This window comes from Pseudophryne corroboree, chromosome 8 (assembly GCF_028390025.1).
Source record: "Pseudophryne corroboree isolate aPseCor3 chromosome 8, aPseCor3.hap2, whole genome shotgun sequence".
NCBI lineage: Eukaryota > Metazoa > Chordata > Amphibia > Anura > Myobatrachidae > Pseudophryne > Pseudophryne corroboree.
Window position 1 is genome coordinate 192,427,331 of NC_086451.1, and position 13,691 is coordinate 192,441,021.

The 13,691-nt window shown below is 40.8% G+C and overlaps 1 protein-coding gene across 1 annotated transcript; it reads right to left on the reverse strand.

The window, feature by feature from the left end:
• Positions 1 to 3,518: 3,518 nt before the first annotated feature.
• On the reverse strand, positions 3,519 to 9,395 carry LOC134949804 (liver-expressed antimicrobial peptide 2-like). The gene is made up of 3 exons (XM_063938529.1): positions 9,342 to 9,395; positions 6,433 to 6,626; positions 3,519 to 3,522 (listed from the first exon to the last, which is right to left on the reverse strand). Exons 1-3 carry the CDS (start codon positions 9,393 to 9,395, stop codon positions 3,519 to 3,521), a joined length of 252 nt encoding a protein of 83 aa, XP_063794599.1.
• Between the last annotated feature and the right edge of the window lie 4,296 nt (positions 9,396 to 13,691).

Here is a 13,691-nt window from a genome sequence, read left to right on the forward strand (position 1 = left end):
ACGGCGAGAAAAGAATAAACACCCGGACTCCTCTTGAGGATTTGAAACCATCATGTCACGGCTGATCCAGAGCTTTTTCAACAGAGCGCTCAGCACATGAAAAGGAATAACTTTACCTCAGCATTCATTATACATTTTCTATATAAATATATATATATATATATACATACATTTAAATACCCATATACACACATATATCCATATATACATATCTCATATATATATATCCTTTCTTTAGGAACAGCAGGGTCCCCAGTGACGTTAATGCGTTCTTAATGTGTATTAAACATGTAGCGAATGCTGATTATGTGGATCTAGTCAGGAAACATTATGGTTGACATGAGAAACAGTATTCATGTCGATCTCAGGGAGTAGCAACTGGGCAAAATAACATTTTTTTGACCCCGAGGGATCTGAGGGAAATATATATTCTACGAATATGACACCCTTCATAAATATTACACCGTCTGTGTTTGTGCCACAGAACTATGCAACCTTACTATACATATATACATACATATACAGGTATAGCCCTTTCTGACATGCTTTACAGTATAATTTTTTTTTTTTTTTTACCCAGTCAGATATTGTTGGTGCCGACAGGGTCACCCACATACGTCTGTGTCTCCCATATAGTTTTCTATTGGGAAACATACATCTACTTACATGCTGACACTTATTTACATGTACCAAGTACCATCAGGAGTCGGCGGTGCCGACAGAGTCATTCCCCCAGCCGTTTGTTGCAGAGCGCTCAGCCTCAGATATGCCGACACACGTGTACCAACACCTACCGACATTACACTGGCTATAAGGGATAGATCTCAGTACATTCTGTCAGGGAAATACAGAAAGAGTTAACCAGCTCATTTTTCAGCGCTCATTATACATTGTGCTTTTTATATTAACATATATTGCACCAACCACTGTGCCCCCCCCCCCCCTCATTTTTCACTCTGTAGTGTGGAAGGACCAGCGTCTCTATGAAGAGAAAACGGCGCTGAAACGAGCTGTGAGGGCTTAGCCCCGCCCTCTTAATGGCGCGCTTCAGCCCCGCTTTTTCTTTAAAATATTTATACTGGCGGGGGTTGTATATAGTGCCTAGGCACCTATATTATCTTTTGCCAGTCTTATATGAGGATTTATCTGCTGCCCAGGGCGCCCCCCAACCGCACCCTGCACCCGACAGTGCCTCTGTGTGGGAGCATGGCGCGCAGCGCTGCCGCTGTGCGGTACCTCAAAGCCGTCACTGAAGTCTTCTTTTCTTCTTCTACTCACCTGTCTTCTGACTTCTGGCTCTGCAAGGGGGGTGACAGCGGGCGCTGGGAACGAGCATCTAGGCGTACCTAGCGATCAGACCCTCTGGAGCTAATGGTGTCCAGTAGCCTAAGAAGCAGAGCCTTGAAACTCACAGAAGTAGGTCTGCTTCTCTCCCCTCAGTCCCACGATGCAGGGAGCCTGTTGACAGCAGGTCTCCCTGAAAATAATAAACCTAACAAAAGTCTTTTCAGAGAAACTCAGTAGAGCTCCCCTAGAGTGTGTCCAGTCTCACTGGGCACAGAATCTAAACTGGAGTCTGGAGGAGGGGCATAGAGGTAGGAGCCAGTTCACACCCATTCAAAGTCTTAAAGTGCCCATGTCTCCTGCAGATCCCGTCTATACCCCATGGTTCTTGAAGCATCCCCAGCATCCTCTAGGACGTATGAGAAATGGGGACTCTTACCTGCGTAATGTGTAAAATGGGGACACGTGCCTGCCGCAATGTGTAAAATGGGGACACGTGCCTGCCGCAATGTGTAAAATGGGGACACGTGCCTGCTGTAATGTGTAAAATAGGGACTCTTGCCTGCCGTACTATGTAAAATGTGGTGGCCGTGATGATGAGATCAGATGTGTCCACACCCATTTTAATGAGACCACGCCTATTTTAATGAGGCCACACCCCCTTGTCGGGAGCTTTTTCTTTTTATATCTATGGGGGGGCGCATTTTTTTTATGTCAATGGGGTGGCGCATTTTAAATCTCGCACTGGGAGCCAAATTGGCTAGAAACGGCCCTGGAAATGAGACAAAAAATAGAATAAGAATAAAGAGAGAGTACACTGCACTTGCTCCTAACATTCACCAGGAAAAATTTCCCTAAAATGGATGCCTGCAGCAATCTGAGAGGACCTGAAACCCCACCCCCTATCTCCAATTCTAAAGGCTAAAACCAACCTCACACCACCTCAATAAGCCTCCTCCAGAAACATTAACCCTTCCTTGCCCAGAGGTAAGGCATCCCCAGGCTCGGGTGTTTAGTCACCTACATGCATATAAAATGCATTCTGTCCTAAGTCTTGAGAGTGACGCGGTTTGCAAGCTGCTTTGCTTATGTGAATGTCTGTTATTGCTCAGCAGAACTACTTTTACAAAGACAGCAGTAGCATCTAATATTGTAATGTACATTTTATATTGTTGACATCACAAAATGTCTTTGTAACAATATTTCAGTTTTTCCTTCAGGGATTCACACAAAAAGATGCTTGGGGCTACTAACTCATAAGCAAGCCCTATAAAGCTGCCCGCGGGAGAAGCAGCTGGTACTGAGATCTACACCTGCATCCCTGAACGCTTGCCACTGTGACAGTACACTGATCATCAATAATCCACAGTTTTCTATTTTTTTATGTAAACCACAAAATCCAATTTAATCAATCTCACAGTCCAGTCTAAAGGCCCCCATCCACTATTGCGATATGGGCTCTTTTTATGTGATTGAGATGAATTGCTGAGGCGGATTGCATGAAAAGTGTCACATCGCATGTCCTTTTCGTGCAATTGCGAGGCAAGGCGTTTTCCCGTGTGCCTCGCATCGCTGTCGCAGATCACGCGGGCTGACCATTATATTTATCTCAATCACACAGAAATAGGTTTAATAACGTTAGATCGCATGAGATAAACCAGATGTACAAAATACACTCAAGTAGCAAATCGCAATCATAGGGCTCCCGGGAAGCTGCCGGCCAGATTGCAGGAAGAAAGGATCCAACTCATTGCTGAGATAAATCTCGCTAGTGGATGGGGGCCTCAATTTCACTTTAGTCAAACAAATATTATCTTGTAGATCCCAAATCCGTTGCTACTTAACCTACAGTAGCACTAAAAGGTTGCACGTAACATGACCAGTGGTGCATTGAACCTATGCGCAACTGAATATGCTTGCACTATATAAGTAACTGTTGATTAATAAACTTATTGCTTTCTCTTTATCTACATCTGAACAGAACAGAATCACCAATCAAAATCATTTTAAATATTTTATTTTTGTATGGTAGATTTTCAGTCACATAGTGTATTACTAACACAATACTTCAAGCCAGAGCCCATTAGAAAGATTTTCTTTGATTTAGACGACATCAAATTATGGTCTATTCAGTGATGTTTGAGTTGTAGTATTGATTTTCAGTACCAGTTATGCAGATGATAAGAACAGTGTCCTTTTCTGAAAGATACAGACATGGAAATGAGCTTATTCAATCACCTAGAAGATATTGAAAATATGATTACTTATTGTCATGAAATATAACTGTCTATACAGTACAACAGAACTACCCAACCAGGGAATGGGTCCCAGAATCTGATTATGTGTTTCCACAGCTGTTATATATTCAGTATGTATTGTTGGGAATCTGTTTTTTTTCCCCCGGATCCGAGATCATTGGTCGGTCTTTTTGAAATGCCTATTTCAGGATTATGGAATATTTTGGCAGTTTGAAATGATTCAATGCTTAATGATATTGTACAAGCGATGCCCATGATGTGTCATTGTACTGGGCTGACAATGCTGATAGCAACGACACAACAACACTTCACCATCATAGATTTTGCCGTTCACTTCCTTTTACAGGAAAATAATTGATATTGGGTTACAACACAAAGCCCATATTTCATGTTATGTAATAGGGAGATATAACAAGACAACGTTATCATTTACTTGTTCTTAATAATCCAAAATCACTGATTGATACCATTTTGATTCAGATTGCTCATGCCACAGTAATAAACACCCCCTGTGTATCTACAGTTAAAAAAAGCTGGTGCTGATTTCACCTCCAGCTCAATAAATACATTATTTAACATAACTAGTCACTTCTGTGTTCCTGCTGATCAGTGGTTGTATAATAGCTTTACATACAGTATATCTATTCCAACATATTTTATGTATCAGGTCAGGAGTCACGAAGACCTGACTTTTAAAGATCTACGCACCTAATGATTTTCTTCTTCTGTATCAGCTGATTAGGGTGGTGCCAACATAGTTTTTGATGTAAGTAAAGCACCCAGTTGCTCCAGGATTACTCTCCTAAAAAATTTTATAAGAGCAAATTTTTAGGGATGAGCATGGAGTTTCTTAAGAACTTAACTGCTCTCATCTGACAGCAAATGGGGTACTCCTTTAACTTCTGAGAGCAGTTAAGTTCCAACTCCATGCTCATCTCTAAGCTCTATTGCACTTATGAAAAAATTTAGGAGCGTTTCCCTTTAACTTGTACCACATTACTGAGCAGTGCCAGTATGAGTGTATGGTTAGCTATAAAACCACTAACATATAAAGCAACTGTGCGATACCAGCTTATGCTATTTCTTGTAACCTTCTCCTCACACACCCCTCCAAAGCCCTCAACCACTCCTCTCCTCCATACATCTCTGCATTTCCAGTCTTATTCCCACTCATACTCCCTCCTGCCTTTTCCCCTGTTCCAATGACTACTTCATGATCTCCTTCTCCCTTCTGATCACCTTCACCCATGCCTCCCATTCAATGTATTTACCTTCCATACTCCATAAGACACTCAACCATCCTTCACATGTGCCATTAAAACTTATTTCTTTAACAAGGACAACCAACACTACTCATAACTCTTCAGGCTCTCTCTCTAATACCCAACTCTACTCCCCACTCCACATTTGTGTCCAAACACAGTCCCTCTAGAATGTCACCTATTACAAGCTAAGCCCTCTCTTCCTCTTTGTCACTACATAATTACATAATCTGTGGATTTAATTATGTACAGTATAGGGATTTTTATTAACTGTATATCTATATCTATATATATCTATATATATCTCTCTCTATATATATATATATATATATATATACTTTGAACTGTGCACGTTGGTGTGGAACCCTTGTGTATCTAATAAATAAAATATAATAAGAGTAATAAAATCAATCTGTCCACAAGTGCATCAAATTAGTGTAATAGAATCGTTTTGATTGGACAGTTAAACTTTTATTTGTCTATGGGTGATAAAAAATATAAATAGTTATGAAAAGCTGCTGAATAATTGATTCTGAGACCTGACTGTGCAAATGGCAAAACTTTCCTCATGGTGCTGGCTAATATGACAGACCTAGAATATATACCTCCCAACATGATCCTCTACAAGAGGGACAGAATGCTCTGCTCCTGGACTTCCCTCTTATTTTATGATTTCCATCACTTGTGCTGAAACACCTTTCTTAACCATTAACCTGTTCAAAACAGGTGCTGGCAATCATAAATTAAGAGAAAAGTCAAGAAGCAGAGCATTGTGTCCTTCCTGGAGAGGATCAAGTTGAAAGGTATGTTCTTTGTGAGCACAGTGGAGTTACTGACACCTTTCAGACAAACAATCTGATTAGATACATACTAGCCTGCTCTCCCGAAAGTTGCAGGAGGCTACCAATTTTTTTGGGGAACCCCCTGCACCCCCAGAAGAGCAAACAGATCTCGCTCATACTGCCCCAACCGTAGTGGTGAGGGCAGGATGGAAAGATACTCATACTTGTGGATCTGTGTGGCGGGGGAGGTGCTAAAATGATGCAAATTGGGTCATTTTAGACCCGTCACCTTCCCGTGGACCTGCGAATTGCATCATTTTCGCGATGCGGGATGGGGCTTGATTATGTCACAACCTCTCCCCCCCACTCCCTCCCCTGATGTTCCCTGCAGCATCTCCTCTCAGGGCTTCTACCGGAGAGGAGAAATTAACAGTTGGTAAGTATGATTAGATATGTTTATTTGTCCAAGCAATCTGACATATTTGCAATCAAATAATTTAGCACATGCATTACCAGTTTTAGCACCTCTAGGATACTTACATTTTGGGAGATAGTAAAATAACACATGTATGGCTGTACTCTGTGGCCGCCTACTCTCAAAAGCTGTAGACTAAGTAGCTGCCTGCTACAAAACAAAAGGCTTACAGTGTGGTGTTCATATGAATACTTTCATATGATTTACAGCCTTATATCTAGTAGGGTTTATAAAAACAAATTCCTTAAGATTGTGAGTGTGAGCATGTTTGGGTTTTTTTATCACATCAATATCCTTTCATACTGGGTATTTATGAGTCTATTCATTTGTATTAGTAGTATTATCACTGATTATTGTATATTTCATCTTACCTGCAGACTTTAGTGGTGCATTCTAAACCCTGCTGGCAGTATGCCCCTATAGGCTTGCTCCCAACTGTCCTCCAAAATGGGGTCATTCTGGAAACCCTTAGTAGTGATGCTGGAGGCCAATCTGGACTCTTTTCCACATGCATGTATCTGTTTGGTGATAATCCTTGATAGATGGAGGAGGGCTGTGTAAAAACCTTTCAGAAAGAAACACTTTGAAAGAGTTTGGTCTAACATTCAAATAACTTGGAAATAGTTTTAATTTGTCCCAGAAAAGGATACAAATATTCCTTTAACAACACTAAGATTTTTGCGGGTATTCCTAAAGTGACTGAAAAACTTACAGTAAGTTGCCATTAAAATTGCTTCTAAAGCATTTTACAAATATATACACTTTTTTAATAATTATTTCTTTATAATACAGAATTTCCTAATGAACTTGAGGTAATGGCATGATAACAATTCCAAGTGATGACACCATGGGGTATATTTACTTGAGCTTCTAAAACAGATCTGTTGCAGATAACAAGCAATCAGTTTCTGTCTATCATTATCTATAGATAAGTTATACCTACAATCTGATTGGATTCTATGGGCAACACCACCACTTTTCATTTTTTATTAAATCTACCCCCCAAGACTCGCTACTAGTTTACAGAGTTTATATTAATATTTAATCTGTCTATTGTACAAGGTTTTGGAGGTATTTTTATAACAAATTTTATTTTATTTAAAATTAAGTTTTAGTAGTGGATGATATATTGACAGACTTCCTGATGTAGTAATTAAAATGTGGAAAATTCCAAAGGGAGTCAATATTATTAGTTGCACTATGTGTATAATATATGCATTGGGGAAAATATAAGGAAACTGAAATAGATAGATAGACAGACAGACAGACAGACCGACCGACCGACCGACCCTAAGGGGCATTTTTAGAAAGTTTCTGGTTGATTGTATTCTCAGCTACAGACAGTACATCTGATGGTTCCTCGCAGTATACAAACCAGTTTTTCAGACCTTTTGAGATTCTGCTAGAACAGATATATATAGGACCCAGTGAGGTGAGGCAGGTGAGGCAGAGCCTTTTCTGCCATACTAACATATAAGCCACAGTTTTGACTATATAAAGTATATGAAAAATACAAAGAATATATTAGAAATATTTGTATCATTCTCTGAGCCGGCCTTAGGCATAGGCAAACTAGGCAAATGCCTAGGGCATTTGATATGCTTAGGGGCACCAGCAGCTTTTGCTGATTAAAATGATATACGGCATGCCTATATTCTTTGTGTGACTGCAGCTGTATCTGCATACGACATGCTATGTTGCAGTGTATTCCTGGAAATCACTGTAAAGTAGCATTTCGTATGCAGATACAGCCGCAGTCGCACACAGAATATAATTTTAATCAGCAGAAGCTGCTTCTGCGTCCTAGCCACTTAGTAATGCAAATAAGATGCATTTTCATAAACAAAAGGCACCCGACGTTAGCAGAGCTGCCAGCTAACTCATGCCAGGCATCTCCTGCAGAACTAGCGGCGGTGCTAGGGGGCACCAGCCAAAATCTTGCCTAGGGCATCATATTGGTTAGGGCCAGCTCTGATCATTCTAACAATTTTTATAGTCAAAACTCTGGAGTAAAAAGTGTATGTGATGCAGTACCTCACCTGCCTATTTTTTCCACACATCTCTGATCAAATCTCAACAAATTTCCAGCAGCATATGCTGTTGCATCTTTGTATAATGCCCACATGAACCCTTTGGCTCATATACTGTGTGTAAGTCTGTTTCTGGTACTAGCCAGTGCCTCCTGAGCCATTTATCTCACCGCACATCTCAGATTGGACCATGCCCTAGCTGCATTATTCTCATAAAAATAAGTGTAGTTTCACAATCCAGGTTAGTATGTAACTGTGATCTAGGTGCTTATACTGTCACATGTTCACATACAAAACACCCTTTTATAATGTTTCTTGTTATACATTTAAAATAATAAAACTAACCTTAGTCGGAACTTAATGTACACCATCTGCGGGCAGCAAGTATGATGTAATGGTTAGCATAAGAGCCTCACAGGACAGAGGTCTTGGGTTCGATTCCCACCAGTCCTAACTGTGTGGAATATGTATATTCTCACCATGCTTTTGTAGGTTTCCTCCAGCTACACTGGTGTCCTCCCACAATCCAGCAATATACTGGACAAATATTAACCATAGTGTGTATGTGTAGGAAATATAGATTGTAAGCTCCATTGGGGCAGGGACTGTTGTGAATGGCCAAATATTCTGTGTAAAGTGCTGCAGAATATGTATGCACTATTTAAATAACTAGCAATAAATAATTTTCAGCTATAATTAGAATTTTGCTGCAAACAAAGCAACCAATGGAATATGACTGGAATTTTGTGGTCTTATTTCTTTCTTTATTAAAGGTTTCTTATATAGCGCAGCAAATTCCGTTGTGCTTTACAATTGGAAACAACAGTGATAAAACAAAACTGGGTAATAGCAGACAGTCATAGAGGTAAGAAGGCCCTGCTCGCAAGCTTACAATCTATATCAATATATCTATATACAAAGTTATGACTGTAAAATATGTATTACACTATACACAGGTTGCGAAAGGAGTTTAAGCATAGGAAATCATGGAATAGTGATAACAGGTAAAGGATGCTGGCTCATCTAGTCAGCCAATTACACTTAATTTGAGGAAAAACATATAACTCCCTAAGGTGTTGGCTTTTTGGTTACATTTACTGCTAGTTTGTTGCATGCATTTGCCTTTCAGTAAAGTGATATATCTTAACATAATTCCTGATCCCTAGCTTTCCAATTTATTGCTAAATTTTATGTTCTCTATAAAATGCTTGTTTGTACATGGATGAATGGTCATGTTGGCTATGGCTTACCTGAGTGTTGCACAGAAGCATAACGATGCACAATGAGCCATCTATAGAGACCATGACTTCTTCTGTTAGACACAGCCTACAGAGAGTACCTTCTTATCTGGAAGCAGGCAGGACTTATAAAGTTCCACATTCAGTGGGTCCTCTCTTTTCATTATCTTCAACCTACGTCACAATCATAAGCCACACAAATGTACCCTGCTAAACCCTGCAAATATTTGAGGAGTAATACTCATCACCCCTGTGATTTGCATTGCTGGAGAGTTATTATTTCTGCAATACCTTGGGACGAAACTGAATAAAATTTTATTGAAGACTCAAATGAAAATGCTTTTGAGATGTGAGTCACCATAGAATATAAAATAAATCAGTGGAAGGTTCATATTGTAAGTCCAGGGTAATTACATAATGCATAGATATATACCTTACTGGTACATAATTACTTGTATTAAAATATAATATTTGTAAAATAAGTAGACTGTGTGGGAAAAAACACATTTGATGACAATATGTTGCTCTATAAATCTGGGTGCCATGTTCTTGCTGCATAGAGTATAATTCTCTATTTGAAGGTGTTGTCACATTTATAAATATAGTTGTAATTTATGCTTCAGTAGCCATTTTAAAGGTCACTCTGTTCAGCAGTATAAAAAAAAATGAAGGCTCGCTACTAGCCATGTGTACATATGCAAATAGCAAGTATTTTCTAAATGGCAGCACATTTATGTGTTATGAGTCATATAACCTTCTGGTTGAGAAGGTGTTGCAATATGTCTCATACTGGACAATAAATAAATTATACAATGTAAATATGAATGGGTCTGAATCAAGTTTGCACAGCATATAATGGAAAAAAATATTTACCTCAAAATATACTTTGTCAGAGATTGGTGATAATATGAATATCTTCATACCATCGCAGTACATTTATTTCTGCCGAAAGCTGGATACACACTAGAGGATATCGTGGATGATGTGCCCAAATCTGACATGTCGTTCACAAGATCGTCTAGTGTGTATGCACTATGTTGCTGACGATGTATGCTTCCACGCATCATCAACGTCATCCTCCATCAGACAGTCATGCTGACGGGTGGCATCACCAGAGAGGTCCATGCTGCAAAATGTTCTTGCTAAAAGAAACCCTAAACTGTAGGAGGGAGGAGAAAGCCATTTTTTTTTGTTTGTTTAAGAAAACTGTACATTCATCATGGGCTGCATACACATCTTTAAGTACTAGTACTATTAGTGCAGTACTAAAGGCAACAGACCTTTGTGTCAAAAGAGTTAGAAAAAGCACCAGGAAAAGGAAGCCAGTGTGGTTCACAAAAGAAGTATCTAAAGATGGCCTTTAGGAAATACAAACAGACTCAAAATAATAACGACAAAGAGGTTTATCTTGCCAGACTGAAGGAGGCTAAAGGGGGGTACTCACGGAGCGATAATCTCAGCAATCTGACTAGATTGCTTAGATTTTAAGCATGACCGCTCCGTGTGTACCCCCCACAGCAATAGCGATGCGCAGCCCCAATCTAGCAGGTCGCTCATTTCACCCACTGGGTGAAATGAGCGACCCCCCCGTCTCCCCCCGTACGCTCAGCACACATCGGTCATTTTTCTGACCAGATTGTGATGTTCATGATCCAGGCTAGTGTGGAGGAGGAACATGATCTTGAAAGATCAGGATCGTGGTCAGCAAATGTCTGCATTGGGTGAGTTAGTGCGTGCATCATTTCCACGTCCCGCCAGTATTGCACTAGGCGTGCACTGGAGGATCTCCCGGAGTTCAAGGTGATACAAAATTATTGCTTATTGGCTCGTGAAATATATTCGCTGTACGATTTGTTGGAGCCTGACCTGGAACCTCGAGCGTGGACAAATCACGCAGTCAGTGGTTTCCCGAAACTGCTGGCTATGTTGCATTTTTTGGCGTCAGGCACATTCCAGCCTACTTTGTCTCAAACATGCGTTTTTTCACAGCCGACACTGTAGCGCTGTTTAACCCAGGTCATTAAGGCGTTCCCCAAATTAATGACCCAGTTCATTAAATTACTAGATACGGACAGCAGATGGAATGAGATCAAAATTGGCTTTTACGATTACATTTTAATTCCCCAATATTCTGGGCACAATTGACTGCACGCATGTGCGATTCAGACCGCCCAGGAATTCAGTGAATGTTTTCAGAACCGAAAACGCTTCTATTCCATGAATGTTCAGGCGGTATGTGACGCAAAAATGATTTTTACCAATATTTTTGTGGGATATCCTGGGTCATCTCACGACTCCTTCATCCTAAGTCAGTCATTGCTGTTTCATGAATTTGAGACAGGAAAAATGGCAGATGGTTGGCTGTTAGGTAAGTATAATTTTTGGGGGGTTTTACTTTTTTTTATAGTAACACAATTTTTTCCTCATAGGTGATGCGGGTTACCCTAACAAACCTTGGCTCTTGACCCCATTGTCTAATCCTGTAGGTGAAGCCCAAGAACGGTACCAAGAGGCACACATTACATTGTGGGGAGTAATTGAGTGTGCCTTCAGTGTACTTAAAAGCCGGTTTTGAAGTTTAGACTCTTCCGGCGGAGCTCATTTATACTCCCCAGCGAAGGTTTGCGGCATAGTTAATGCATGTTGTATCCTACACAACATTTGTGTTGCAAACCATTTTCTGGTAACTATTTGTCGCAGGGCTTTCCACGACGGGAACCGTTCTTCTGCTCCACCTGTGGGCATGGATGAAGGAGATAAAGAAAGAAGCCATCTAATCAGGACATACTTTACTTCATCCTGTGAGTATAACTGTTATTATTTTTTGTGGTAAATCATTAATTTATATAATATTTAAAAAAAATAAAAAAAAAGCGTTTTGTCCTGTTGACAGCCAGCACCCAGTTTTTCCAGTTTCATCAAGTTGAAGGCGTCCCGATGATGACTCTTTGCAAGTTACCATTTGGGTGTGTTTACCCATTTGAATCCTGTTCTGTGTAAAGTGGGCTTCTACCATGATGGACTACTTGTGAAGTGGACTCCCCCACTGGGATGTTATACCCGCAAGTGAGATGCTGGACCCCAACCTCCCTGATGTCAGTGTTACCTGTGTGTTGTTGCCTGCTGCTGCTCTTCTTCTTTTTCAGGAGGGATGTCACGCTGTGAAGTACCTTCTAAATGAATACTATTTTTCTGTTCCACAGGTTTCACGGAGTTGCCCTTCAAGTATCCTCTCCCATGTAAAGTGATGCTACAGTCCCCCCTCTACCATGACAGCCTACTTGTGATGTGGAGCTTCCCTCCACTGCATTGTTACCAAAGACACGCTGCAGGTGAGATGCTAGACACCAACCTCCCTGATGTCAGTGTTACCTGTGTGTTGTTTCTTGCACCTGCAGTTCTTCTTTTTCAGGAGGGATGTCACGCTGTGAAGTACCTTGTAACTTGCACCGGAAATTTTTCGGGTTTTGTGTTTTGGTTTTGGGTTCGGTTCCGCGGCCGTGTTTTGGGTTCGAACGCGTTTTGGCAAAACCTCACCGATTTTTTTTTGTCGGATTCGGGTGTGTTTTGAAATCGGGTGTTTTTTTCAAAAAACCCTAAAAAACAGCTTAAATCATTGAATTTGGGGGTCATTTTGATCCCATAGTATTATTAACCTCAATAACCATAATTTACACTCATTTCCAGTCTATTCTCAACACCTCACACCTCACAATGGCCCTCATTCCGAGTTGTTCGCTCGGTAAATTTTTTCGCATCGCAGCGATTTTCCGCTTAGTGCGCATGCGCAATGTCCGCACTGCGACTGCGCCAAGTAAATTTGCTATGCAGTTAGGTTTTTTACTCACGGTTTTTTCTTCGTTCTGGTGATCGGAGTGTGATTGACAGGAAGTGGGTGTTTCTGGGCGGAAACAGGCCGTTTTATGGGCGTGTGGGAAAAAACGCTACCGTTTCTCGGAAAAACACGGGAGTGGCTGGAGAAACGGAGGAGTGTCTGGGCGAAAGCTGGGTGTGTTTGTGACGTCAAACCAGGAACGACAAGCACTGAACTGATCGCAGATGCCGAGTAAGTCTCGAACTACTCAGAAACTGCACAGAGATGTCTTTTCGCAATATTGTGAATCTTTCGTTCGCAATTTTAAGAAGCTAAGATTCACTCCCAGTAGGCGGCGGCTTAGCGTGTGTAAAGCTGCTAAAAGCAGCTTGCTAGCGAACAACTCGGAATGAGGGCCAATATTATTTTTAGTCCTAAAATTTGCACCAAGGTCGCTGGATGACTAAGATAAGCGACCCAAGTGGCCGGCACAAACACCTGGCCCATCTAGGAGTGGCACTGCAGTGTCACGCAGGATGGCACTTCCA

Excerpts from the sequence above, each read along its gene's own strand:
- LOC134949804 (XM_063938529.1), bottom strand. The coding sequence starts at position 9,395 with ATGGTCTCTATAGATGGCTCATTGTGCATCGTTATGCTTCTGTGCAAC. Across the intron at positions 6,627-9,341 it reads TGCTTCTGTGCAACACTCAG|GTTTTTACACAGCCCTCCTC; the intron begins GTAAGCCATAGC and ends TCTTTCTGAAAG.